We start from the raw sequence: 25,273 nt of genomic DNA on the forward strand, positions 1-25,273 counted from the left end.
TTACACATCTGTGAAGGCACCATTAATGCTGAAATGGTCCATACAGGTTTTGGAGCAACATATGTTGTCATCCAAGCAACGTTATCATGGACGCCCCTGCTTATTTCAGCAGCTGCAAGACAATGCCAAGCCGCGTGTTACAACAGCGTTGCTTCGTAGTAAAAGAGTGCAGGTACTTTCCTGGCCCGCTTGCAGTCCAGACCTGTCTCCCATGGAAAATGTGTGGCGCATTATGAAGCGTAAAATACGACAGCGGAGACCCCGGACTGTTGAACGACTGAAGCTCTACATAAAACTGTCACGCCTGTAAGTTATGTTTTGGTTTTGGTCATGTTATGTTTAGTTCTCGGACATTCAGTCACGTTTTGCACTTCCTGGTTTTGTTTGTTTCCATGCCAACTCATTAGTTTTCACCTGTCACGTTCCTGTTCTCAGCCTCACACCTGTTTTCACTAATCATCAGAACTATTTAAGTCACTCTTTTTCTTGTCTTCGTCCTGGGATCTTCTCACACTCGCACGCACCCTACCCATGCTGTTCAAACCTTCACGTCCTCGTCCACAGTTCTATGCCGTGTAAGTTTATGTATTTATGCCACAGTGCTAGTTTTGTTTTGTTTGTATATAGTCATGCCATCGTGCTGTTTCTGTTCATAGTTCATTCATGCCAATCGAGCAAATGTTTTTGTTTCCTGTTTATATTTTGTAGCCAAGTTTTATACCTCCTTGTGAGCGCTCTTAGTTTGATTATTTTTGATTATAGTTTGTTTGTTTATTTAATAGATCATGTACTTGAATTCACGCCTGGCTCGTCCTGTAATCCCGCTGTGTCGAAGGAGCACACACCATACTTGTCCAAGCCAAATTATGACAAAAACAAGAATGGGAAAGAATTCCACTTTCAAAGCTTCAACAATTAGTTTCCTCGGTTCTCAAACGTTTGAGTGTTGTTAAATAAAAAGGTGATGTAACACAGTGGTGAGCATGCCCTTTCCCAACTACTTTGGCACGTGTTGCAGCCATGAAATTCCAAGTTAATTATTATTTACAAAAAAATAAAAAAAGTTTATGAGTTTGAACATCAAATATCTTGTCTGGGGGCTATAGAGCGTTTTCCGTTCGGGCTCCAGTACTCTGGAATGCCCTCCCGGTAACAGTTGGAGATGCTACCTCAGTAGAAGCATTTAAGTCTCACCTTAAAACTCATCTGTATACTCTAGCCTTTAAATAGACCTCCTTTTTAGACCAGTTGATCTGCCGCTTCTTTTCTTTTTTCTCCTATGTCCCCCCCTCCCTTGTGGAGGGGGTCCGGTCCGATGACCATGGATGAAGTACTGGCTGTCCAGAGTCGAGACCCAGGATGGACCGCTCGCCTGTGTATCGGTTGGGGACATCTCTACGCTGCTGATCTGCCTCCGCTTGAGATGGTTTCCTGCGGACGGGACTCTCGCTGCTGTCTTGGATCCGCTTTGAACTGAACTCTCGCGGCTGTGTTGGAGCCACTATGGATTGAACTTTCACAGTATCATGTTAGACCCGCTCCACATCCATTGCTTTCGGTCCCCTAGAGGGGGGGGGGTTGCCCACATCTGAGGTCCTCTCCAAGGTTTCTCATAGTCAGCATTGTCACTGGCGTCCCACTGGATGTGAATTCTCCCTGCCCACTGGGTGTGAGTTTTCCTTGCCCTTTTGTGGGTTCTTCCGAGGATGTTGTAGTCTTAATGATTTGTGCAGTCTTTTGAGACATTTGTGATTTGGGGCTATATAAATAAACATTGATTGATTGATTGATTGATTGTCTTTGTAGTGCATTCAACTGAATATGAGTTGAAAATGATTTGCAAATCATTGTATTCTGTTTGTATTTACATCTAACACAATTTCCCAACTCATATGGAAACGGGGTTTGTAAAAAAGTCTAGATTTTAAATGGAGAATAGTTTCTGAATCGAACAGTTACCCCCGAGACTCAAATCCCAAAGATTCACAGCCCTGTTTAGTGTCTGCACTCCCTGATAAATACGGCGTGTTTGTTTGGGCTTGCAAAGGCGGGGTTCCCTCGTCTAGTGCACTCCACACTCCAGCAGCCATGGCGGCGTGCCAAACACCGCGCTTCCCCTCCCGCGTCTTCTGAGATGCTGAGGACGCATCGCCGACACAGACGCTTGACAACGTGTGACAGCCTTGAAGGAGCGTGTGTTTTGTCGCACATGATCACGCGCAAGATAATGTTTGTCAGCAGCGACAGCGCTGTCAGCGACCGGGGTTGATTTCACGCCGCCGTCACGCTCACGAGACTCTCTGCGCGTGGTTTCGAGTTCATTTTCCGGGGTGATCTTTTTACACACCACCGCCGGGTTAAAATCCTATTACTTCAATTGAATTGGCGCCGTGATTTTTTGTCTTACGGGCCACGTCTTTCAAATCTACGGCCACCTGCATGGGTAGCACTGCATGCTGGTTAACCGAGTTCTCGGCTCCAGGGAGCATCTGTATCCAGGTAATTACAGTCTGAGAGGGCGCCGTGGGGGGGGGGGTTCCTCTGTGATTACACACCAGCCCTGTAATGGATTCAACACTCATATACGGGGGGGAGAAAGGGAGCGTGCGCGGCGCTCCTTACCTTTCCGCGGCCCAGGCGAAGGCACGGCTTGGCGGGAGCAGGCATGGGCGGGGCGGGGTTGCAAGGTACATCTGCAAGATGGATTACGTGGGGTTTGCCGAGTTCAACATTGACACAGATTCATCGTAAATCATTATGCCGGGGACCTGGAGTGATTTCTGCATTAGGAACAGAAAATGGAGTTCAAGCAGTCAATGAGGAAGGGCATATTTCACATCAATCACCTCCACACTCTCACGTTACCTGGGCTTAAATCTCACTTACACTGTTACCAGTAGGGTTCAATGGCTATGATGGCAATCAGCGAGACACTGACTGCACTAACAATACCCCCACCGACTCCACGCAGGACATTTATTCCCAGTGAATTATACAGGAAATGAATTGGACAGCATTAAGAATTATATTGGATGTTTAGATTGCGGGAAACTTTGGAATTGAGTTGGCCAACTTTTCAAGCTGACCTCTAAACTGGAGGAAGTCTGAGCTCTCTCGCCCGACAAGACATGCTGTACTTCCATTTATCCGAGTTCTACCACTTTAGCACCAATAAAACCATCCCCACACCACGAAAGTCTCAATTCATATTAAATTTAAAGGGGAACATTATCACAATTTCAAAAGGGGTAAAAACAATAAAAATCAGTTCCCAGTGGCTTGTTGTATTGTTTGAAGTTTTTTTCAAAATTTTACCGGTCTCGGAATATCCCTAAATAAAGCTTTAAAGTGCCTCATTTTCGCTATCTTCGAAACCACTATCCATTTCCCTGTGACGTCACACAGTGCTGCCAATGTAAACAAACAATGGGAATACCACAGCAAGATATAGCGACATTAGCTCGGATTCAAACTCGGATTTCAGCGACTTAAGCGATTCAACAGATTACGCATGTATTGAAACAGATGGTTGGAGTATGAAAATATTGAAGAAGAAACTGAAGCTATTGAGCGAATAGCTATTGACGCTATTCATAGCCAATGGCCGAATAGCTGCGTTAGCTTCGCCGGTAAAATGTGCGGACCAAACGATCAGTTTTTCGCATCTCGTGACACTGGAGCAACTTAAATCCGTCGATTGGTAAGTGTTTGTTTCGCATTAAATGTGGGTGGAAGGAAACGTAATATAGTTGCAAATGCATCTGCAGGTTATCCATACATCTCTGTTCCATGTCTGCTTTAGCACCGCCGGTAAATAGCATGTTAGCATCGATTAGCGTAGCATGTTAGCATTGATTAGCTGGCAGTCAACATCAACAAAACTCACCTTTGTGATTTCTGTGACTTTATCGTTACAAATGCATCTGCAGGTTATCCATACATCTCTGTGCCATGTCTGCTTTAGCACCGCCGGTAAATAGCATGTTAGCATCGATTAGCGTAGCATGTTAGCATTGATTAGCTGGCAGTCAACATCAACAAAACTCACCTTTGTGATTTGTTGACTATCGTTGAAAATGCATCTGCAGGTTATCCATACATCTCTGTGCCATGTCTGCTTTAGCACCGCCGGTCAAATGTGGAGACACTCTGGCACATTCAATGGGGTCTGGCGGCAGACACTTTGGCATCTTGGGCCAGTGGTGCAACTTGAATCCCTCCCCTGTTAGTGTTGTTACACCCTCCGACAACACACCCACGAGGCATGATGTCTCCAAGGTTCCAAAAATAGTCAAAAAAACGGAAAATAACAGAGCTGAGACCGGTGTGTTGAAAATGAAAATGGCGAGTGTGTTACCTCGGCGACGTCACATTCTGACGTCATCGCCTCCAGCTAGATAAACAGAAAGGCGTTTAATTCGCCAAAATTCACCCATTTAGAGTTCGGAAATCGGTTAAAAAAATATATGGTCTTTTTTTCTGCACCATCAAGGTACATATTGACGCTTACATAGGTCTGCTGATAATGTTCCCCTTTAAGGACGAAAATGTATCAATAGGTAAATGTGAGTATTATAGGATAGGGTAGGATAGGATAAGTCTTTATTGTCATTGCACAAGTGCAACGAAACTTTGTTTTCAGCACAAACCTGTTCAAGATTAGACAAAAAAACAGTGAAGGCTGATGGGTCGCCATAAGGCGCCCCGCAAAAGATGGGAAAAAAGTCAACGCTGGGGAAGGATGAGTAAAAAAATACAATCCAGACTGGGCTCCTAAGGGTGCCCAGTCTGGAATGGGAAAAAACATCCATAGCAAAGCACATATACATATTACAACATACACCCCGAGACGTCTAGCAACAGAGGGAAGGTAGTTCAAGGTGATGGTGGTAGGCCGCAGCTCTCAGGCGCTGACCATCCATTCATCACCCCTATGGGATTTGCGTCGAGGGCGTTGGGTTGGGCTGGGGGGGGGGGTGGGGTGTTTTTGTGTGGCGTATATTTTTGTGGATGTGTGTGTGTGTCTCTGTTCCGCGGCCTTGATGAATTGCAGTCGCTAGTCCAAAGTCAACAGGTGTGTGTCCATGAAAGACAAAAGGGAGTTTGTTGTGTCTTCACTGCGCTGTCCTTCAGGAGAGTCTCGAAGCCAGGGAAACAATCCAAAATAAAATGTGCTTTTCACTCTAAATTGTCTATGACTGGTCCTCAAAACTGCGGGGTAGACAGTCCAATGTAATCCACAGTTCTTCCCGCATCCTCCAATCATTTGTGGCAGCTTTGGGGTACTTTGAAGACTGCCAGCAACTTCCAATTTGTCGACAAACCAGAGCAACGCTTACTCCAATTAGCAGATGTCCTGTTGTCATAATTCCGAATAGGTGGATATCTTCACGTCCTGGACAGAAAAGGGTCGCCAGGCACGCGGCACTCCTTCTTCTCCCAAGAGTCTGTCGTGTGTCCAGCAACAAACGCTTCATCACGACAGAAGGTTCCCCCAAACCCAATATCTTGTCAATTTTGTTGAGGCCAGTTAAATAGTACCAATGTTTAGATTTGGAGAGCAGTGCAAAAAGACAAGACAAAACAAAGAAGCAAGCAGGAGAGATAAGGGAGAGGAAAGGGGAGCGTCCACCCTCGATGAGGGCCAGAGAGAAAAAATTATGAGCTCATGTTAATGTGTTGGGGATTTGAAAAATGTTGGTTACGTATGGGAATACCATAAAAGTGTTAGCTTTGATCGAATTGATTAACGTGGACCCCGACTGTCAGAAAAATTGTATGTAAATTATCAAAAAACGTTCTGCTCTCTGAGTTTCCAGTAAACAGATGAGAGCTGTCTTTGTTGCACCAAGCAAAATCTTGGAAGATTCCGCTGTGTACGTTGGAATGGGACGGGAGGGGTTATCTATTGTCCTCAAAGACCTGCCGAAGCTGTATATAGGACAAGCCCAAGCACGAGGCATTTTCTTCTTTTGTCTTCAATGTGACCGAAAACAATGACTGTTTCCATACACCCCATTCCTGTTGGGACATGTGTTGTTGCGTAAACATTGAATATCTAAATGAAAGAGAAGACGTAAACCTTTTTTGTCAGAGCGTGGTGCAGAACTGTACAGAGAGTACAGTGGCCTTGTCTCCCTCAGATTTGAATCTTAAATGAATTCTGTCTCTGTTTGATTCCTTGCCTTTTGTCTTGTTTAGTAGATGTAATCAGTGTTTAAACCTGGCACCGACTTAAACAAGTTGAAAACTTATTGGGGTGTTACCATTTAGTGGTCAATTGTACGGAATATGTACTGTACTGTGCAATCTACTAATAAAAGTTTCAATCAATCAATCAATCAATCAATCAATCAAAAGCTTTGTATACAAACCCCAATTCCTTATGAGTTGGGAAATTGAGTTACAAGAAAATATAAACAGAATACAATGATTTGCAAATCATTTTCAACCCATATTCAGTTGAATATGCTACAAAGACAACATATTTGATGTTCAAACTGATAAACATTTTTTGTGTGTGCAAATAATCATTAACTTTAGAATTTGATGCCAGCAACACGTGACAAAGAAGTTGGGAAAGGTGGCAATAAATACTGATAAAGTTTAGGAATGCTCATCAAACACTTATTTGGAACATCCCACAGGTGTGCAGGCTAATTGGGAACAGGTGGGTGCCATGATTGGCTATAAAAACAGCTTCTCGAAAAATGCTCAGTCTTTCACAAGAAAGGATGGGGCGAGGTACACCCCTTTGTCCACAACTGCGTGAGCAAATAGTCAAACAGTTAAAGAACAACCTTTCTAAAAGTGCAATTGCAAGAAATTTAGGGATTTCAACATCTACGCTCCATAATATCATCAAAAGGTTCAGAGAATCTGGAGTGTAAAATACGACAGCGGAGACCCAGGACTGTTGAAGGACTGAAGCTCTACATGAAACAAGAATGGGAAAGAATTCCACTTTCAAAGCTTCAACAATTAGTTTCCTCAGTTCCCAAACGTTTACTGAGTGTTGTTAAATAAAAAGGTGATGTAACACAGTGGTGAGCATGCCCTTTCCCAACTACTTTGGCACGTGTTGCAGCCATGAAATTCTAAGTTAATTATTATTTGCAAAAAATAAAATAAAGTTTATGAGATTGAACATCAAATATCTTGTCTTTGTAGCGTATTCAACTGAATATGGGTTGAAAATGATTTGCAAATCATTGTATTCTGTTTATATTTACATCTAACACAATTTCCCAACTCATATGGAAACGGGGTTTGTACATATATTTAATATCTGATGTTAAAACAAGGAGCATTTGAATGCAGATTGTACTTGAAACTGTTGCCAACTATAAACATGTATTACTTTTGTCACTGATCTCAAAACTAACTGTAACATAATAGAGATACCACTATAACATTGTACATTTGCACATTAAAAGATGAGGAAATTGAAAACCTTTTAAAAATTGTAAATGGGTCATACTTTGACACTATTTCCACATTCATCCATTCAAACACAGAAGGCAGGAGCTGCCATGCAAGGCGATAACCAGCACCCATCAGGAGCAAGGGTGAAGTGTCTTGCTCAGGGCCACAAACGGACGTGGCGAGATTGGTAGAAGGTGGGGATTGAACCAGGAACCCTTAGGTCCTGGTACACCGTCCCTGATTGTATTTATTGTATTGTATTTAATTACATTTGTTTAATTTATTGAATAGCTAAACACACATGCTGCATATATTGGCAATATGCAAACAAATCCAGGCACTTCCAACACATTTTTAAACTTTTCAGCCATTCACAGGGTTGAGCCATGACAGAGACAGTAAAAATATTTAAAAAATCAAAATACAAAAACAACACTAAACTTAATAAAAAAAAAAATACAAACAAATTGAGTTCATCAGAAACAACTTAAATTCTGCCAATAAGGAAAATATTTTTTTTCCTGTTTTTTAACCATTTTTCAAGATTTTACTAATAATTTGAAATCACTTATCCAATGGGGGATTTACGGTTTCACTTTCAGAAATAGACTTTAATGTATGAAAAATTTAGCTCGCAACATACTAATATCAATTATTTCTAGTTTGCGATCATTCAAAAATGTATCGAAAATTGAGAAATATACCGAAAATTGATACCAGTTTCACCATCTGAAACTGGTTTTACTTTCGGGATGATTCTTTTTTTAGGGCACGCCCACTAACGAGGCAAGTAAAATCACGATTTTGAAAAATTATAATCAAAATTACTGATACCATCATTAATATTAACAAATATAATGGTAAGAGCCCTGCGATGAGGGGGCGACTTGTCCAGGGTGTACCCCGCCTTCCGCCCGATTGTAGCTGAGATAGGCGCCGCGACCTCAAAAGGGAATAAGCGGTAGAAAATGGATGGATGGATAATGGTAAGATAACTGAACGCAGTTTTACATATAAAAATGTAAAAAAAACAACAACCGGAAGTTCACGTATCCAAAACAGGAAGTAAACAGGGAGCAAACGAGATTTCACTTCCTGGATCTTGTTATCATCAACATAATTACCGTTTTAATTATTAATATTAGCCCAAAAAATTGTAACATGACTGAAGTAATTCAAACCTATAATAGTAAAACGGAAGTTTACGTATCTAAAACCGGAAGTAAATCGAGGAACTCGATTTCACTTCCTGGATCTTGTTTCCACGTGGAAGGATCGGCTGATTCCTATATAAATGTAGTTTATTCCAACATATTTTATTTAAAAGTATTTAGAAATATCTTGAATTGTTGTCCACGATTTTTGGTAATGATAAATTGTGTTGACTTAATTAAAAACGCTGTTGTGTGCGGATATGCAGGAAATAGAGTTTATTTACTCGGCTCTCCGGCGGCGGGCGGGAAAGAAGCTCCAAGGCAGCCGGAAATGATGAAAAAGTTCGCGTCTCTCCTGAGAGAGAGAGAAAGAAAAGAAAAGTTTGGGACGTCAGACACATTTGCGCCAAGTCCAACTTTGGACGCCGCAGTCACAAACTTTCCTCCCCAAAAGTTTATTATTACTCGTTATTTCCGCCCGGGAGATGGGAACACGTCAGATTTGAGGCGAAGGAGATGACATGTTTTTGAAAGGTAAGTGGCGTCTTTCTAAACAAGCTTTGGACTGCGGGAAGAAAGAGGCGAGACTCGGACATGTTTTCACTGCACCTCGGCTTGTTATAACCACTCTGCCGCTCGGTGTCTCCAAGGCGGATGAGGTGACTTTCTCGCCCAGAAAAGAGAGCTTAAACTGCGGCGAGAGCCACTTAAGACTGACGGTCTCATGTCCTCGGAGACCGTCCATCCTCCGGGTGGCCCAGCGGGGGCGGACGGGATCTCGCAGCCGGAGACGAGCCCCCTTCTGCTGGACATCAGCCCTGGTAAGGATGCAGAAGTAACAACACTTACTTTAAGAACTTAAAAAACAAACTATTGTCATTGCTTCAGTGCAGTGGTTCTCAAACTTTTTTCAGCAAGTAGCACCTAAGAAAACACTTGTATCTCCAAGTAGCAGCATAATGACTAACATTAGAATAAAGCAGGGGTCGGGGACATTTGGCCGAGAGAGCCAGGAAAGCCAAATATTTTAAAATGTTTTTTTTGGAGAGCCATGTAATATTTTTTAACACTAAAAACAACTAAGTGCGTGCATTTTTAAAGGCCTATTGAAATGAGATTTTCCTATTTAAACGGGGATAGCAGGTCCATTCTGTGTCATACTTCATCATTTCGCCATATTGCCATATTTTTGCTGAAAGGTTTCAGTAGAGAACATCGACGATAGAGTTCGCAACTTTTGGTCGCTAATAAAAAAGCCTTGCCTGTCCCGGAAGTAGCAGACGATGTGCGCGTGACGTCACGGGTTGTGGAGCTCCTCACATCTGAACATTGTTCACAATCGGCGTGGCGATTGGGAGAGTGGTCGTGCGCAACCCGAGCGTCCCTGGTTCAATTCCCACCTAGTACCAACCTCGTCACGTCCGTTGTGTCCTGAGCAAGACACTTCACCCTTGCTCCTGATGGGTGCTGGTTGGCGCCTCGCATGGCAGCTCCCTCCATCAGTGTGTGAATGTGTGTGTGAATGGGTAAATGTGGAAGTAGTGTCAAAGCGCTTTGAGTACCTTGAAGGTAGAAAAGCGCTATACAAGTACAACCCATTTATCATTTATAATTTAATCATGGCCACCATCAGCGAGGGCGATTCGGATCGAGAAAGCAATGATTTCCCCATTAATTTGAGCGAGGATGAAAGATTCGTGGATGAGGAAAGTGAGAGTGAAGAACTAGAAAAGAAACAAAAATAAAACACGAGGGCAGTGGAAGCAGTTTCGATGTTTTTAGACACATTTACTAGGATAATTCTGGAAAATCCCTCATCTGCTTATTGTGTTACAAGTGTTTTAGTGAGATTATATGGTCGCAAATGAAAATCGGAGGGGTGTGGCCATGTGTGTGGTGACTGCTAGTGTCCTCGATGGAAGCCACATTTCTCGACGAGGCAAGGTGCCGGGCTGAGAATTTTTTTTTTTGCCCCTCATCGAACGGTCGGGACCGGCCGTTAGGGGGCGGAGGGGGTCCGCAGCTGCAGGAGTCGAGGCACGACGCAAGCTCTCCGCTCATAACTACAGTAAGAGCCGACTTAATACCACTATTTTCTCACCAAAACTTGTCGATTGACATGTGGTAGGGAACCATGTTAGCTTGACCGCTCTGTTCCATAGTAAAGCTTCACAGTCAGCTTTCGGGAATGGAAACAAAGAAACACCGGCTTGGTTTGTGTTGCTAAAGGCAGCCGCAATACACCTACATCTTTCTTCTTTGGCGTCTCCATTATTAATTGAACAAATTGCAAAAGATTCAACAACAAAGATGTCCACAATACTGTGTAATTTTGCGATTAAAGCAGAGGACTTATAGCTGGGATCGGTGCTGGATCAAAATGTCCGCTACAATCCGTGACGTCACAAGCACGCGTCAACATAAGCGTCATCATTCCGCGACGTTTTCAACAGGACACCTCGCGGGAAATTTAAAATTGCAATTTAGTAAACCTAAAGCGGCCGTATTGGCATGTGTTGCAACGTTAATATTTCATCATTGATATATAAACTATCAGACTGCGTGGTCGCTAGTAGTGGCTTTCAGTAGGCCTTTCACACTAAATTCAACTAAATGCGTGCATTTTTAAGTAAGACCAACGTTTTTAGAGTATAATAAGTCTCAGAATAGCATTGTTATTCTGAAGCTAACCATCTATCCATCCATTTACAATACTTGTCCCGTTCAATAATGAGTAAAAATACTTCTTACTACGGCTGCGAAACTTTGGGTGTCCCACGATTCGATTCAATATCGATTCTTGGGGTCGCGATTCAATTATATATTGATTTTTTTCGATTCAATGCGATTCTCGATTCAAAAACGATATTTTTCCGATTCAAAAGAATTCTGTATTCATTCAATACATAGATTTCAGCAGGATCTACCTCAGTCTGCTGACATGCTAGCACAGTAGTAGATTTAAAAAAAAAGCTTTTATAATTGTAAAAGACAATGTTTTATCAACTGATTGCAATAATGTAAATTTGTTTTAACTATTAAACGAACCAAAAATATGACTTATTTTATCTTTGTGAAAACATTGGACACAGTGTGTTGTCAAGCTTATGAGATGCCATGCAAGTGTAAGCCACTGTGACACTATTGTTCTTTTTTATTATTTTTATTAATGTCTAATGATAATGCCAATGAGGGATTTTTAATCACAGCTATGCTAAAATTATAGCTAATATTGATACTGTTGTTGATAATACTCACTTTTGTTTCGCTACTTTTGGTTCTGTGTCGTGCTTGAGTCTCCTCTCAATTGCTCTGTTGATTGCAGTTCTGAGTGTTGCTGGATCAGGTTTGGTTTTGGAATTGGATTGCATTGTTATGGTATTGTTGTGAATTGGCTTGTTGGATTGATAAAATAAAATCGATTGAAAAAAAATAAAATAAAAAAGACAATTCTGAATCGCACAACATGAAAATCGCGATTCGTATTCGAATCGTTTTTTTCCCACACCCCTGCTTCTTAACATTAATGCGTCTTCTCGAGAAGAATGGATGGATTAAAATACATGACAGTGTTTTATTTTCAACTCTGTGATTACCAGCAGAATTATTCATTACTTATCGTGTTAAGCAATATCAGCTAAGATTTATCTCAGAGCCAGGTGCAGTCATCAAAAGAGCCACATCTGTCTCGAGAGCCATAGGTTCCCTACCCCTGGAATAAAACCTACTACCATGAATTGATTAACGTGGACCCTGACTTAAACATGTTTGAAAACCTATTCGGGTGTTACCATTTAGTGGCCAATTGTAGGGAATATGTACTGTACTGTGCAATGTACTAATAAAAGTTTCAATCAATCAATCAATCAAGCAGTGTAGTAGGGCTAAGTAGTCATGAAAAACAAAGCAGAGGTTTTATTTAACAAGTATATTTAATATTATTGTCTACTACAGGGGTGTCAAACGTACGGTCCGCGAACAGGTTTTATTCGGCCCGTGGAATGAGTTTGCTAAGTGTAAAAATGAGCCGTCATTTTTTAATGAAGGCTGTTCTAAATGTGTCCACTAGATATAGCAATAGCATTTATTTGTATCTTTGTAGATGATGTTACATATGTAAAATAAAATAAACCACATGATGCATCTATGACTCTTGGCTATATTATACACCCCGCTAGCATTTTGATAGTAGGCTAATATAGCTAATATAGACTCTTAAATCGTGTGTTGCCTTCATTATAAGACTTATATATGGCTTTTTATTTTTTGCGGCTGTATTTTTGGTCCAATACAGCTCTTTCTGGAGAAACACTGTTTTTGTAAATAGGAAAATTAAACACTGTACAAGGAAGTGATTCTTCGGCTGGATAGAGAATCACTCATCTAGTGAAATGTCCCACTTTGAGCCCTAATAGGACATATTTGTATGCTTCCTGTGGATTGCTATGACATAGTGTGATGTCAAGCCATTTTTTATAGGAATTAAATAGTATTTTGCCTCGAACAAACACCTCCCTGGAAAAAAAAAGTTTTATTTCTCAGCCTTTGCTTGCATTTACGTGTGCAACGACAAGCTGAAGGGTATTTAACATTTAGCTCAGAGGTGTATAAAAGTGTGGGCCGGGGCTCATAACACATTTTGCTGGAAAATATATTGTCACACAAATTATTGCCAGCATTATTTTGAGACCATATTAAGCACAAATGTAATCACAATATAAATGTAAAAAAAATATATAATGTAATAATTAATTGTAAACACAACAAACCTTTATTTATAATTTAGTATGTTTTACTATTGGGATTGCTAGGTCAACGACTTTTATTTGTCTTAAATGAGTAAACCATGAAAATAAAATGACCTCTTAATTTCTGTCAGTGAAATTTGCACTTGAAACAGTTTCGGTATTTTGGGTAGTTTTTTTTGTTGTTTTTTGTTGCCATCACTTTCCTACAATTTTGACATATTTCTTCGTCCATGTTGACAGGCTCGTGTCGCTCATTCGTTTTGAAGCCATCCTTTGTGTTACTTTGCAGTGCTTGTTTTTATCCGAGACCAAGATTGTGGATTAATGACAAGATGACTCACTCCGTTCATTTGAATTCAGCTATTGGATAAACAATGCACAGAGTGAACCGTCTTGCACCCCGTTTGAAAGGGACAGGTGAAGAAAACAAAGCCCTGGTCTTGGGACAGAAGACGTAACTGATAATGCACACGTGTGGTTGGAGATATTTAAACACCTTATAGAAGTATCCAGGTTCGTGTAGACATGGTCTAAATCAGCCATCGCCAACCCGACCAGTCGATCTTTTGGGTGGATGGCAAAATTATAAGAAAAATAAATGTGTTAATATGACATCATTGACACCCTCACCCGGAGAGTGGCCAACAGGCACACATTTTTTACCCCTGAACACGCCTCCCCTCTCTCTCTTTAGCCTCTAAGCCGCACTCCCCCAAGCACAGAAGCACACTTCACCCGTTAGTCTCGCAAACCCGCACAACATGACGTACTCAGAAATTATCGAGCTGAAACATTACATTAAGGCTGACTGTTGCGACACATCGGACATTTTAATCGCATCCAACATCAAATATCTCTTCCCTCAACTACAACCATCATCGCCCGCCTGTGACGGGAAGCTAACAAGCCAAATCCTAGAGTCCGCGAACATTGTTCCAAAGTACAGATTTTGTGTTGCTTTATTGTGAATATTAAAGTAAATGTTGACATGTGCAAATGCAGTAATATGTGATAAAATAAGGTCTGACTTAAAGTAGGACTTCCCCGTTTATTCCCCCTTTATCACACAGGAATATACCCGCCAGGTGGAACAGCGGATTTTACTACTTCTGGCGCTGGCGTAAGAGTCATGTGTCTCTCGTACCATATGTGACCGATTCGATTCGATTCTTGATCCAAAAACGATATTTTTCCAATTCAGAACGATTCTGTATTCCTTCAACACATAGGATTTCAGCAGGATCTACCCCAGTCTGCTGACATGCTAGCAGAGTAGTACATTTAAATAAAAAAAAAAGCTTTTATAATTCTAAAGGACAATGTTTTATCAACTGATTGCAATAATGTAAATTTGTTTTAACTATTAAACGAACCAAAAATATGACTTATTTTATCTTTGTGAAAACATTGGACACAGTGTGTTGTCAAGCTTATGAGATGCCATGCAAGTGTAAGCCACTGTGACACTATTGTTCTTTTTTATTATTTTTATAAATGTCTAATGATAATGTCAATGAGGGATTTTTAATCACTGCTATGCTGAAATTATAACTAATATTGATACTGTTGTTGATAATATTCATTTTTGTTTCACTACTTTTGGTTTGTTCTGTGTGGTGTTTGTGTCTCCTCTCAATTGCTCCGTTTATTGGAGTTCTGAGTGTTGCTGGGTCAGGTTTGGTTTTGGAATTGGATGGCATTGTTATGGTATTGTTGTGTATTGGTTTGTTGGATTGATAAAAAAAATAAGATAAAAAAATACAAATTGATTTTTTAAAAATGAGAATCTATTCTGAATCGCACAACGTAAACAATTCGATTCATATTTGAATCGATTTTTTCCCACTCCCCTAGTGTATACTATACATTATAAGTATTGTATTAATGGATATTCGGTACGTACCTCGGTTTAGAGGACACGGTTCGGTTAATTTTCGGTACAGTAGGAAAACAACAAGATATACATGATTTATTTACCAAATTTTTAAACAATGGCATAACATACACACAGGGTCCATTGCCAAGGTCAATGTGGTCAACATGTATAAAATAAAAACTGGCTAACTTGGCAGTAAGAAGTGAAGTGAAGTGAATTATATTTATATAGCGCTTTTCTCTAGTGACTCAAAGCGCTTTACATAGTGAAACCCCCAATATCTAAGTTACATTTAAAGCAGTGTGGGTGGCACTGGGAGCAGGTGGGTAAAGTGTCTTGCCCAAGGACACAACGGCAGTGACTAGGATGGCGGAAGCGGGAATCGAACCTGCAACCCTCAAGTTGCTGGCACGGCCGCTCTACCAACCGAGCTATGCCGCCCAAGGATATATGGGCTTGTTGTTCTTCCATCATAAAAGTGGGTCAAAATCTAGTTTTTAATGCAATACAGCAACCCCCTGCCATCCCGAACAGGACAAGCTGTAGAAAATGGATGGATGGATGGTCTTAAATCTGCTGCTATAAAAACATTTGTTATTGCTTCAGCCCTGCCTGTCTCGCCGAGGAGAGGCTGCTTGAATGCTGTGGTGACGCTTCAAAGGAATTAGCATGTTTGACCTGTTGGCGGAAGCGTACCTAACTGCTGTTGAACAATATCGGCAAACCTCCGTCCTCCATTGTTGTATCGCACCGCGCAGCCAAAGTGTTCCCAAACGGGAGATCTGAACGAGGCAGTAGGATCTTCCAGCTCTGGCTTTTGCCGTTACACCCTCTATTTATATATATATATATATATATATATATATATATATATATATATATATATATATATATATATATATGTGTGTGTATGTATATCAGTGGTACTTTAACTTTATATAAACATGCACACACATACATTAAGGAGAAGTTCTTGCTTTGGTTTTTGAGGAAGATCACGTGTTTGCTCAGGAACAAGTCAATGTGTCTGAAAATAACAGATCATATTCAGCCTTACCTCTTTTCCCATGTCTCAGACCGTTGCTGCATTGATCATTGCATTAATATTGTCGTAAAGGCCATGCTTTTGATGTGGTTCTCAATTTGGGTACATGATATACTACTATAGTTACTATTTAAGACTTTAAGAAGCTTTTTTAGCACTATCGAAATGTGGTTTTCCTATTGGTGCATGTTCTCATTGCCCTGTAACATTGACATCATTCATCAAGAATGCATGTCGCCTGTCCGGTCTGGTGTGAAAGGAAACAGCAGGTTGAAGTGCAAAGCTCCAGAACCTTTACCTTTTTATAGCTGCACACTAATAGTAGTTATTTTGTAAATAAGTTTGCTTTTGTACCTTTGGAAGTGACAGTACGATGAATGAATGTAACTTGGATACACTTGGAGTAGTCACATGTTTAACTTCTGTAGCAGTATACATTTTCAATCCACTGAAAATGACTTAAAGCACAGCCATTATTGTTTAAATAGCTGGTTAGTCCACCTCACAGTGAACATGTATGTCCACATTGTGCAAATATTTAGTGTGAGCATCATTATCTAGTAGACCTGCACTAGTAGTCACTGGAATCCTCGTGCACTCCTCCATGAAGATGTCACTGGTGGATGTGAGATACCTTGAGTTCCTCCACCTTCTATCAGTCCTTTCTTTTAATTGAAGAGCCCACGGAGCTTACCCTGCAAGGCAGTTATCTTGGAGTTGTGTTTAGGCTCTTTCTCATGTTCTTTCTCACGGGACATGTTGGAATGCATGTTTTCCCTAAATAAACCGCAGCTCCCCAATGCTGGCAGCGCTCATGCATCCTAGGCCATGATGCTACCACCTGTATTAACCAATTGTATCCACTGTAAATGATTCTACATGCAACTGTTATTGTCTAAATAACTGTCAACATAGGGTTTGGCAATAAAACTTTATTATATATAATATATATAATCAAAACAAAGCCCAAAACAGCCCTACTTACCCACAGTCCCACTTACCTGAGATACTAAGTAAGTCAATATTTTCACTTAGTAATTTACTAAGTCAAAATAATGACTTACTAAGTCAAATTATTAAGTGTTTGCAATAAGCGTTTGAAAAAGAAAGAGTTAAAAGTGGGCCCACATGCTGACAAATGCTCAACTCATGCTTAATTTATTACAGCTTTTGGAAAGCCTGTAGTTGAGTTTTATGAAGTAAATGTTATATTTTTTATCAACATGTGATAGCAGGGACCCTGCCATTCATAAGTAGGCTGCTACAGTACTAATGATTAATGTAACTACAGCTGAAAAATTAGTACAATAGCAATAGGAGAGACTATTCATCCCTGAACACCATGGAGTTCATGTAGGCTTTTATATAAACTATCGGAGAGAGCTTCAGGAAACTCTTCTTTTAACATAACGTTGTTTTTTGCTGTCTCAACACGGCTCAGTTATCAAACAAAAAGGTAAAGTGAAATAACTTAGTTGTTAACTGTAGGTCAATAATACTTGTCTTTCTCTCAGACAGACATGGGCTTTGTTGTCCGTTTCATTTTTTGGCACACATGCGCGCACACACATACACATTTTATATCCCCTGACGACCCACCAAATCTCCTGAGTCAAAAGTATACATAGAACAATGTTAATATTTGGTTACATGCCGCTTGGCAAGTTTCACTGCAGTAAGGCGCTTTTGGTAGCCATCCACAAGCTTCTGGTTGAATTTTTGACCACTCCTCTTAACAAAATTGGTGCAGTTCAGCTAAATTTGTTGTTTTTCCTGACATGGACTTGCAGATTCGGTCACATTTTCAGTACACCAATAATAAATTCAAAAAAGAACCAAACTTCATGAATGTTTTTTGTGACAAACAAGTATGTGCTCCAATCACTCTATCACAAAATAAATAAGAGTTGTAGAAATGATTGGAAACTCAAAACAGTCATGACATTTTGTCCTTCACAAGTGTATGTAAACTTTTGATCACGACTATATATATATATATATATATATATATATATATATATATATATATATATATATATATATACAGTACAGGCCAAAAGCTTGGACACATCTTCTCATTCACAACATGACTGATGGTCCCAACCCCATTGATGAAGCAAGAAATTCCACTAATCAACACTGCTGTTTTTAGACAGAGACATGTGTGGACAATATTGGAGACAGACACACTTGTCCCACACTAAAAGTATACAGCAAAGGAGAAAACTATTTGATGTTGCTTTTATATTTTCAATACAGCGTTCATCAGCTGCTGTGACTTAGAGTTAATGATATGAGGAAATGCAACAGTCCATGTGTCGGGAACGTTGCCGCAAATTGTTTATAAAGTCTTTAGTTTGTTTACTGGGACGCTCACTATCATGTTTTGTCATCAAACTGAGCAGCGCTTTGAAGATTGTGTATGGGGTGTGAGAGGTCTCCCTCTTCCTTATTTTCTGTTGCCCAAATGATTGTACTGAACCACTAGCAGGCATTGGAGAAGAACAAAGCTTGTTTATTGGACTTCATCTTCATTAGCCAAACTACTCTGAGTTTTATGTTGATATCAAAAAGTAAACACCATTTTTTTTTTTTTTTTTACATTATTTGTTTTTTCATGTCAAAAAGTTATTTCAAAAACCATTCATTTGACACATCATTTTGTTCATGTTTTACTGTGTATAGTTGATTCCTATACGACATATTTCTGCTCAAACTGTTAATGCATCTATCCCAATACATTATCTACATATACATAATATAAATGTACATCACTTAAAAAATGTATTAAAAAAAGTACCTTTCTCTATGAAAATGTAAAGATCGAGATAAAGACAAAAAGCTGAGCCATCGATATTATTAATGAACAAAAAAAACAAATATTTGGATATGGATAATGTTATCTATAGCCTTTTTATTAGACATTACAAATTACATGATAGTATTACATTCACACCCCAACACTGATTTACCTATCAATCAGTAATCATGATTTAACTTTTGATAATAAATAATCTTAATTGTTACTTTGGTCATAATTGGCAGCCCAAGATCTCATACGTGAACACTATTTTTATCTATATGGACAAAAAAATGCAGTTACGTCCTTTGGCCATCAGGTGCAATCTTTTAAAATTCTTACATATTACCGTGTTTATAATACTTTTGTTGCTTTCATATACACATTCAATTTGTACTTGAGGTCTGTGAAATAGTGTTTTTATCCACAGTAATGTTTCTCCTAAACAAGAAATCATTTTGAATGTGTTTTTTTTTTTAATTTTTTTTTTTTTACATAAAACCTGGTTAAAAGATTTCAGTATAATTATTTTTTGAAAATTGAGCACATTTAATACCGCAATAATAATAACCATGATCATTTTGGTCACAATAACCGTGATAAGAACTTTTCATTCAGTGAGATCCCCTATTATATGTGTGTGTGTATGTATGTATATGTGTATGTATATATTTATATATTATTTATATGTATATATGTATTTATATGTATATATGTATTTATATATACATATGTATATATGTATTTGTGTATGTATATACTAGGGCTGTGAATCTTTGGGTGTCCCACGATTTGATTCAATATCGATTCTTGGGGTCACGATTCGATAGTATATCGATTTTTTTTCGATTCGATTCTCGATTCAAAAACGATATTTTTCCGATTCAAAAGGATTGTGTATTCATTCAATACATAGATTTCAGCAGGATCTACCCCAGTCTGCTGACATGCTAGCAGAGTAGTAGATTTAAAAAAAAAAAAAAAGCTTTTATAATTGTAAAGGACGATGTTTTATCAACTGATTGCAATTATGTCAATTTGTTTGAACTATTAAACGAACCAAAAATATGACTTATTTTATCTTTGTGAAAACATTGGACACAGTGTGTTGTCAAGCTTATGAGATGCCATGCAAGTGTAAGCCACTGTGACACTATTGTTCTCTTTTATTATTTTTATAAATGTCTAATGATGATGTCAATGAGGGATTTTTAATCACTGCTATGCTGAAATAATAACTAATATTGATACTGTTGTTGATAATATTCATTTTTGTTTCACTACTTTTGGTTTGTTCTGTGTGGTGTTTGTGTCTCCTCTCAATTGCTCTGTTTATTGCAGTTCTGAGTGTTGCTGGCTCAGGTTTGCTTTTGGAATTGGATTGCATTGTTATGGTATTGCTGTGAAGTGGTTTGTTGGATTGATAAAAAAAAAAAATATATATATATATATTTTTAAAAAATGAGAATCGATTCTGAATCGCACAACGTAAACGATTCAATTCGTATTCAAATCGATTTTTTCCCACACCCCTAGTATATTAGATTAGATTAGATAGTACTTTATTTATTCCGTCAGGAGAGTTCCTTCAGGAAATTACAATTTTCAGCACAATCGCATTCAAGATCAGACAAACATTACAGGGAGACAGAACAGGATCGCTGACGGGTCTGCCGGCTTCCAGCGCCCCTTACAAAAAAGATGAGATACAGGTAAACGGGGGGGAATGGGAGAAAAAAAATAGAAGATTAAAATAAAATAAAAAAAATCGGTCTTAGCCTGGGCCTTGGAGAGGGGGTGCAGACTGAGGCCAAGGGAAAAAAAACAAACTATACATTATAAGTAATATATTGTATTAATGTATATGTGTGTGTGTGTGTGTTTATATATATATATATATATATATATATATATATACATATATATATATATATATATATATATATACCGTATATACAGTTTTTTTCATAGTTTGGCCGGGGGTGTGATTTATACTCAGGAGCGACTTATGTGTGAAATTATTAACACATTACCGTAAAATATCAAATAATATTATTTAGCTCATTCACGTAAGAGACTAGACGTACTGTATAAGTTTTCATGGGATTTAGCAATTTGGAATGACAGATTGTTTGGTAAAGGTATAGCATGTTCTATATGTTATAGTTATTTGAATGACTCTTACCATAATATGTTAGGTTAACATAGCAGTTGCTTATTTATGCCTCATATAACGTACACTTATTCAGCCTGTTGTTCACTTTTCTTTATTTATTTTAAATTGCCTTTCAAATGTCTATTCTTGGTGTTGGGTTTTATCAAATAAATGTCCCCCAAAAATGCGACTTATACTCCAGTGCGACTTATAAATGTTTTTTTCCTTCTTTATTTTGCACTTTCAGTAGGTGCGACTTATACTCCGGAGCGACCTATACTCCAAAAAATACGGTATATAATATTCATCCATTTGTTTTCACGCAAAATCCTACATTTCTAATTTGTGGCGGCTTTTATTTTGCTCAGGCGGTCCGCCACGATCACTTATTTTGAGGGAAAATCCTGTCCAGTCAAAACAAATAAACATGGACTGATATATTGCTGTACAGTGACTACTCTAAAGTCTATTCATTTATATAGTTTTGCCCTTGAGAAGATATACTTTTGTGACTTTTGGCATGTGATGAGCCTTGGTCATGTGGTTTTTTTTCATCTCTCCCAATAAAATCAAAAGAAACGCCTTAGTGACTAATACGAACACAAACCAGAGCCAATTATAGTTTTTAATTAACTTTCAACTCACCGATTATCACATGTAAAATAATCCAACCCCTCCCTTCACCCTCCCATTTTTCTTCAAACAAGCAATGAACCATCCTATTTATACCAAGCATCATTATGGCTCTGTCAAAAAATAGCAAAGTAGGACAAAGTAAGCAATCAGTCGGGCTGCTGGATTGCGAATAGATTTTTGCCCCCCACCCCCATTTTCTTCAAAGACTGGATTTTCCCTCTCGGGGGAGTGGGGATGTAGCGGGAGTAGGCCAATTGGTTTCTAACTGTGATCGCTAAATACCACGATGCATCACGCAGTAGCGCCGCTATAACGTGGCCGCCATACATCATCTACCGGCCTCCAGCCGTCACTGGAATATCTCCAGCTTTGCCAAACAAGCTTGCAAGCAGCAAACACGCTGGAAACAAAGTCGTGAAAAGACTGGCGTCAAACCAAGCCAATAAAGCCACAGAGGGGATTGTTTTTGTCTCCAGTCTTGCTAGATGAGAACTCAAAGGAGGAGACGAGAGAAGCCGTTGACGCTTAAATGCATACTTTTTTCCACTTTTTTACATGAATGCTGCTTTCATAGCAGGTTGAAAATGAGATCCAGAGCTTTGGAAAGGCCTTCACCTGAATCGACTTTTTTTTGTTGTTGTTTCTGCCACCTCACATGCTGTCGGCTGACCTTGCAGTAAACGTTTACATATGTTTTTGTGGGAGCAGCCATGATTCATTCCAGCGTTGAGCTTTTTTGCTTCCTTGCAAGATGCCATGTATAAATAAATGAATGTTCCTGACGGATTCCTCTGACAATTGGCAATTCAACATGACCGAAAAGGAGTAGGAAGAACCAGACCTGATTTAATCCTACCTATGTCCACACCAACATCAAAAATTTAAAAATTCATACCTTGCTATGCATTTGTGGCCTGTTGACCACACTTTTATCCTTAAAAACGGAGACCTCTGAATACCCCGTCTTCAGATACTTTAATGTGAACTGGTAAAAGTGAGAAATGTGGGAAATTATCTCAAATGTTTATACTCTTATTTAACAACAGAAGATGAAGATTATTTGTGATTAGGACTGAAAGACAATAAATACATTCCAAATACTGTATCAGTGGCCTAGTGGTTAGAGTGTACGCCTTGTGAGTTCAAACCCCGGACGAGTCATACCAAAGACTATAAAAATGGGACCCATTACCTCCCTGCTTGGCACTCGGCATCAAGGGTTGAAATTGGGGGTTAAATCACCAAAAATGATTCCCGGGCGCGGCCACCGCTGCTGCCTACTGCTCCCCTCACCTCCCAGGGGGTGATCAAGGGTCAAATACACAGAATAATTTCGCCACACTTAGTGCGTGTGTGACAATAATTGGTACTTTAAAGGGGAACATTATCAGCAGACCTATGTAAGCGTCAATATATACCTTGATGGTGCAGAAAAAAGACCATCTATTTTTTTAACCGATTTCCGAACTCTAAATGGGTGAATTTTGGCGAATAAAGCGCCTTTCTGTTTATCGCGCTGGAAGCGATGACGTCAGAATGTGATGTCGCCGAGGTAACACAGCCGCCATTTTCATTTTCAACACATTACAAACACCGGGTCTCAGCTCTGTTATTTTCCGTTTTTTGGACTATTTTTTGGAACCTTGGAGACATCATGCCTCGTCGGTGTGTTGTCGGAGGGTGTAACAACACTAACAGGGAGGGATTCAAGTTGCACCACTGGCCCCAAGATGCCAAAGTGTCTGCCGCCAGACCCCCATTGAATGTGCCAGAGTGTCTCCACATTTGACCGGCGATGCTAAGGCAGACATGGCACAGAGATGTATGGATAACCTGCAGATGCATTTGCAACTATATTATGTTTCCTTCCACCCACATATTAATACGAAAAAACCACTTACCAATCGACGGATTTAAGTTGCTCCAGTGTCAAAAGATGCGAAAGTCCCGATCGTTTGGTCCGCACATTTTACCGGCGATGCTAACGCAGCTACTCGGCCATGCTATGGCTATAAATAGCGTCAATAGCTATTCGCTCAATAGCTTCAGTTTCTTCTTCAATATTTTCATACTCCAACCATCTGTTTCAATACATGCGTAATCTGTTGAATCGCTTAAATCGCTGAAATCCGAGTTTGAATCCGAGCTAATGTCGCTATATCTTGCTGTGGTATTCCCATTGTTTGTTTACATTGGCAGCACTGTGTGACGTCACAGGGAAATGGCCAGTGTCTTCGCAGAGAGTGAAAATAAGGCATTTTAAAGCTTTATTTAGGGATATTCCGAGACCGGTAAAATTTTGAAAAAAACTTAAAAAAATACAACAAGCCACTGGGAACTGATTTTTATTGTTTTTAACCCTTTTGAAATTGTAATAATGTTCCCCTTTAACTTTAACAAATGTTCCCCCCATGATGTACATGATGTAATAAATCATTACAGTGACAAACAGAGGTGTTTTGATGCCACCAACTCAGCCGTGGCTTCTTTTGGGCTTCTGGTTGGACAAAATGCGCATGGCAGCCCTTGAATGTGTTTTTATGGGGATAGTTTTTGAAAGCATCCGCGTTTATGTGGACTTGGCCTAAATAACTGTTTGTTACCTACAGATGCCTGTGATGCCGACGCATCGGGACCGCCTTCCAGTCATATGAACCAGGAGAATTACTCCAAGCCTGTAAGAAGTAAGTACTTTTGGAAAATACAGTAAAATACATGTCGCTGGGATCACTAACCATATTTTTTGGTCATTTTGTTCTTTGTTTTACCGATAAAACAAGCGGTAGAAGATGGATGGATGGATGCATAAAACTCCGGCTTCTCTGCTAACTGTACATACATATTTTACTTATTATAGATGCCTCTGAATCCAAGACAGCTTCTAATCATGTGACCAAGGAGGATCGCTGCCAGCCGATACGAAGTAAGTGCTTAATGATGAAATAAAATCATGAGAAAGAAACATAAGCTAACTCGCTATGCTCCTCTAATATGCAACGAGTCATTTAGCGAGATAAAATGCTCTTCTAATGAGTACATTTCCATGATTTTCGGTGATCTTTGTGAAGGATTTATTTAATGACAGCTTAATTTTGCCTTCTGGTGCTTGAGCAATGTCTTATTTGACATCAAAATAGGCTGTCAAGCTGTCAAGGATGGCTGTTTTCACAGTTGCACAGTGCGTGCCTACCAGGCTTAAGGTTTCCGTGCAACTGTAATACTAGCTTTAGTGTTTCCAGTTGCAAAAATACCAAGATGGCATCTCTGGCAAGTGAGCGGCCCACATGTTTGCTGTCTCATTCTGCCTGGGCCTGGCCTTGCATCTCCATTGTCCTCTTACTTCCTATCCTGAGGGGAGGAAATCCTGCTTTTGGGGTTATGTTTATAGTCAAACCCTTACCTGATCTTAGCTCTTTTGGGTGAGAACCAGTCTG

At 39.6% G+C, this 25,273-nt stretch overlaps 1 protein-coding gene across 2 annotated transcripts in view; it reads left to right on the forward strand.

The window, feature by feature from the left end:
• Positions 1 to 8,673: 8,673 nt before the first annotated feature.
• Positions 8,674 to 25,273, forward strand: part of LOC133561240 (myoD family inhibitor domain-containing protein-like) — a 97,395-nt gene continuing 80,795 nt past the window's right edge. For both annotated transcript variants that reach the window (XM_061914579.1, XM_061914580.1), the window contains exons 1-4: positions 8,674 to 9,113; positions 9,230 to 9,400; positions 24,449 to 24,523; positions 24,697 to 24,762. In XM_061914579.1, the coding sequence (XP_061770563.1) occupies positions 9,304 to 9,400; positions 24,449 to 24,523; positions 24,697 to 24,762 (238 nt within the window). In that variant the 5' untranslated portion in view covers positions 8,674 to 9,113; positions 9,230 to 9,303. The remainder of the gene's footprint in view (positions 9,114 to 9,229; positions 9,401 to 24,448; positions 24,524 to 24,696; positions 24,763 to 25,273) is intronic.

This window comes from Nerophis ophidion, linkage group LG10, assembly GCF_033978795.1.
Source record: "Nerophis ophidion isolate RoL-2023_Sa linkage group LG10, RoL_Noph_v1.0, whole genome shotgun sequence".
NCBI classification, from domain to species: Eukaryota; Metazoa; Chordata; class Actinopteri; order Syngnathiformes; family Syngnathidae; genus Nerophis; species Nerophis ophidion.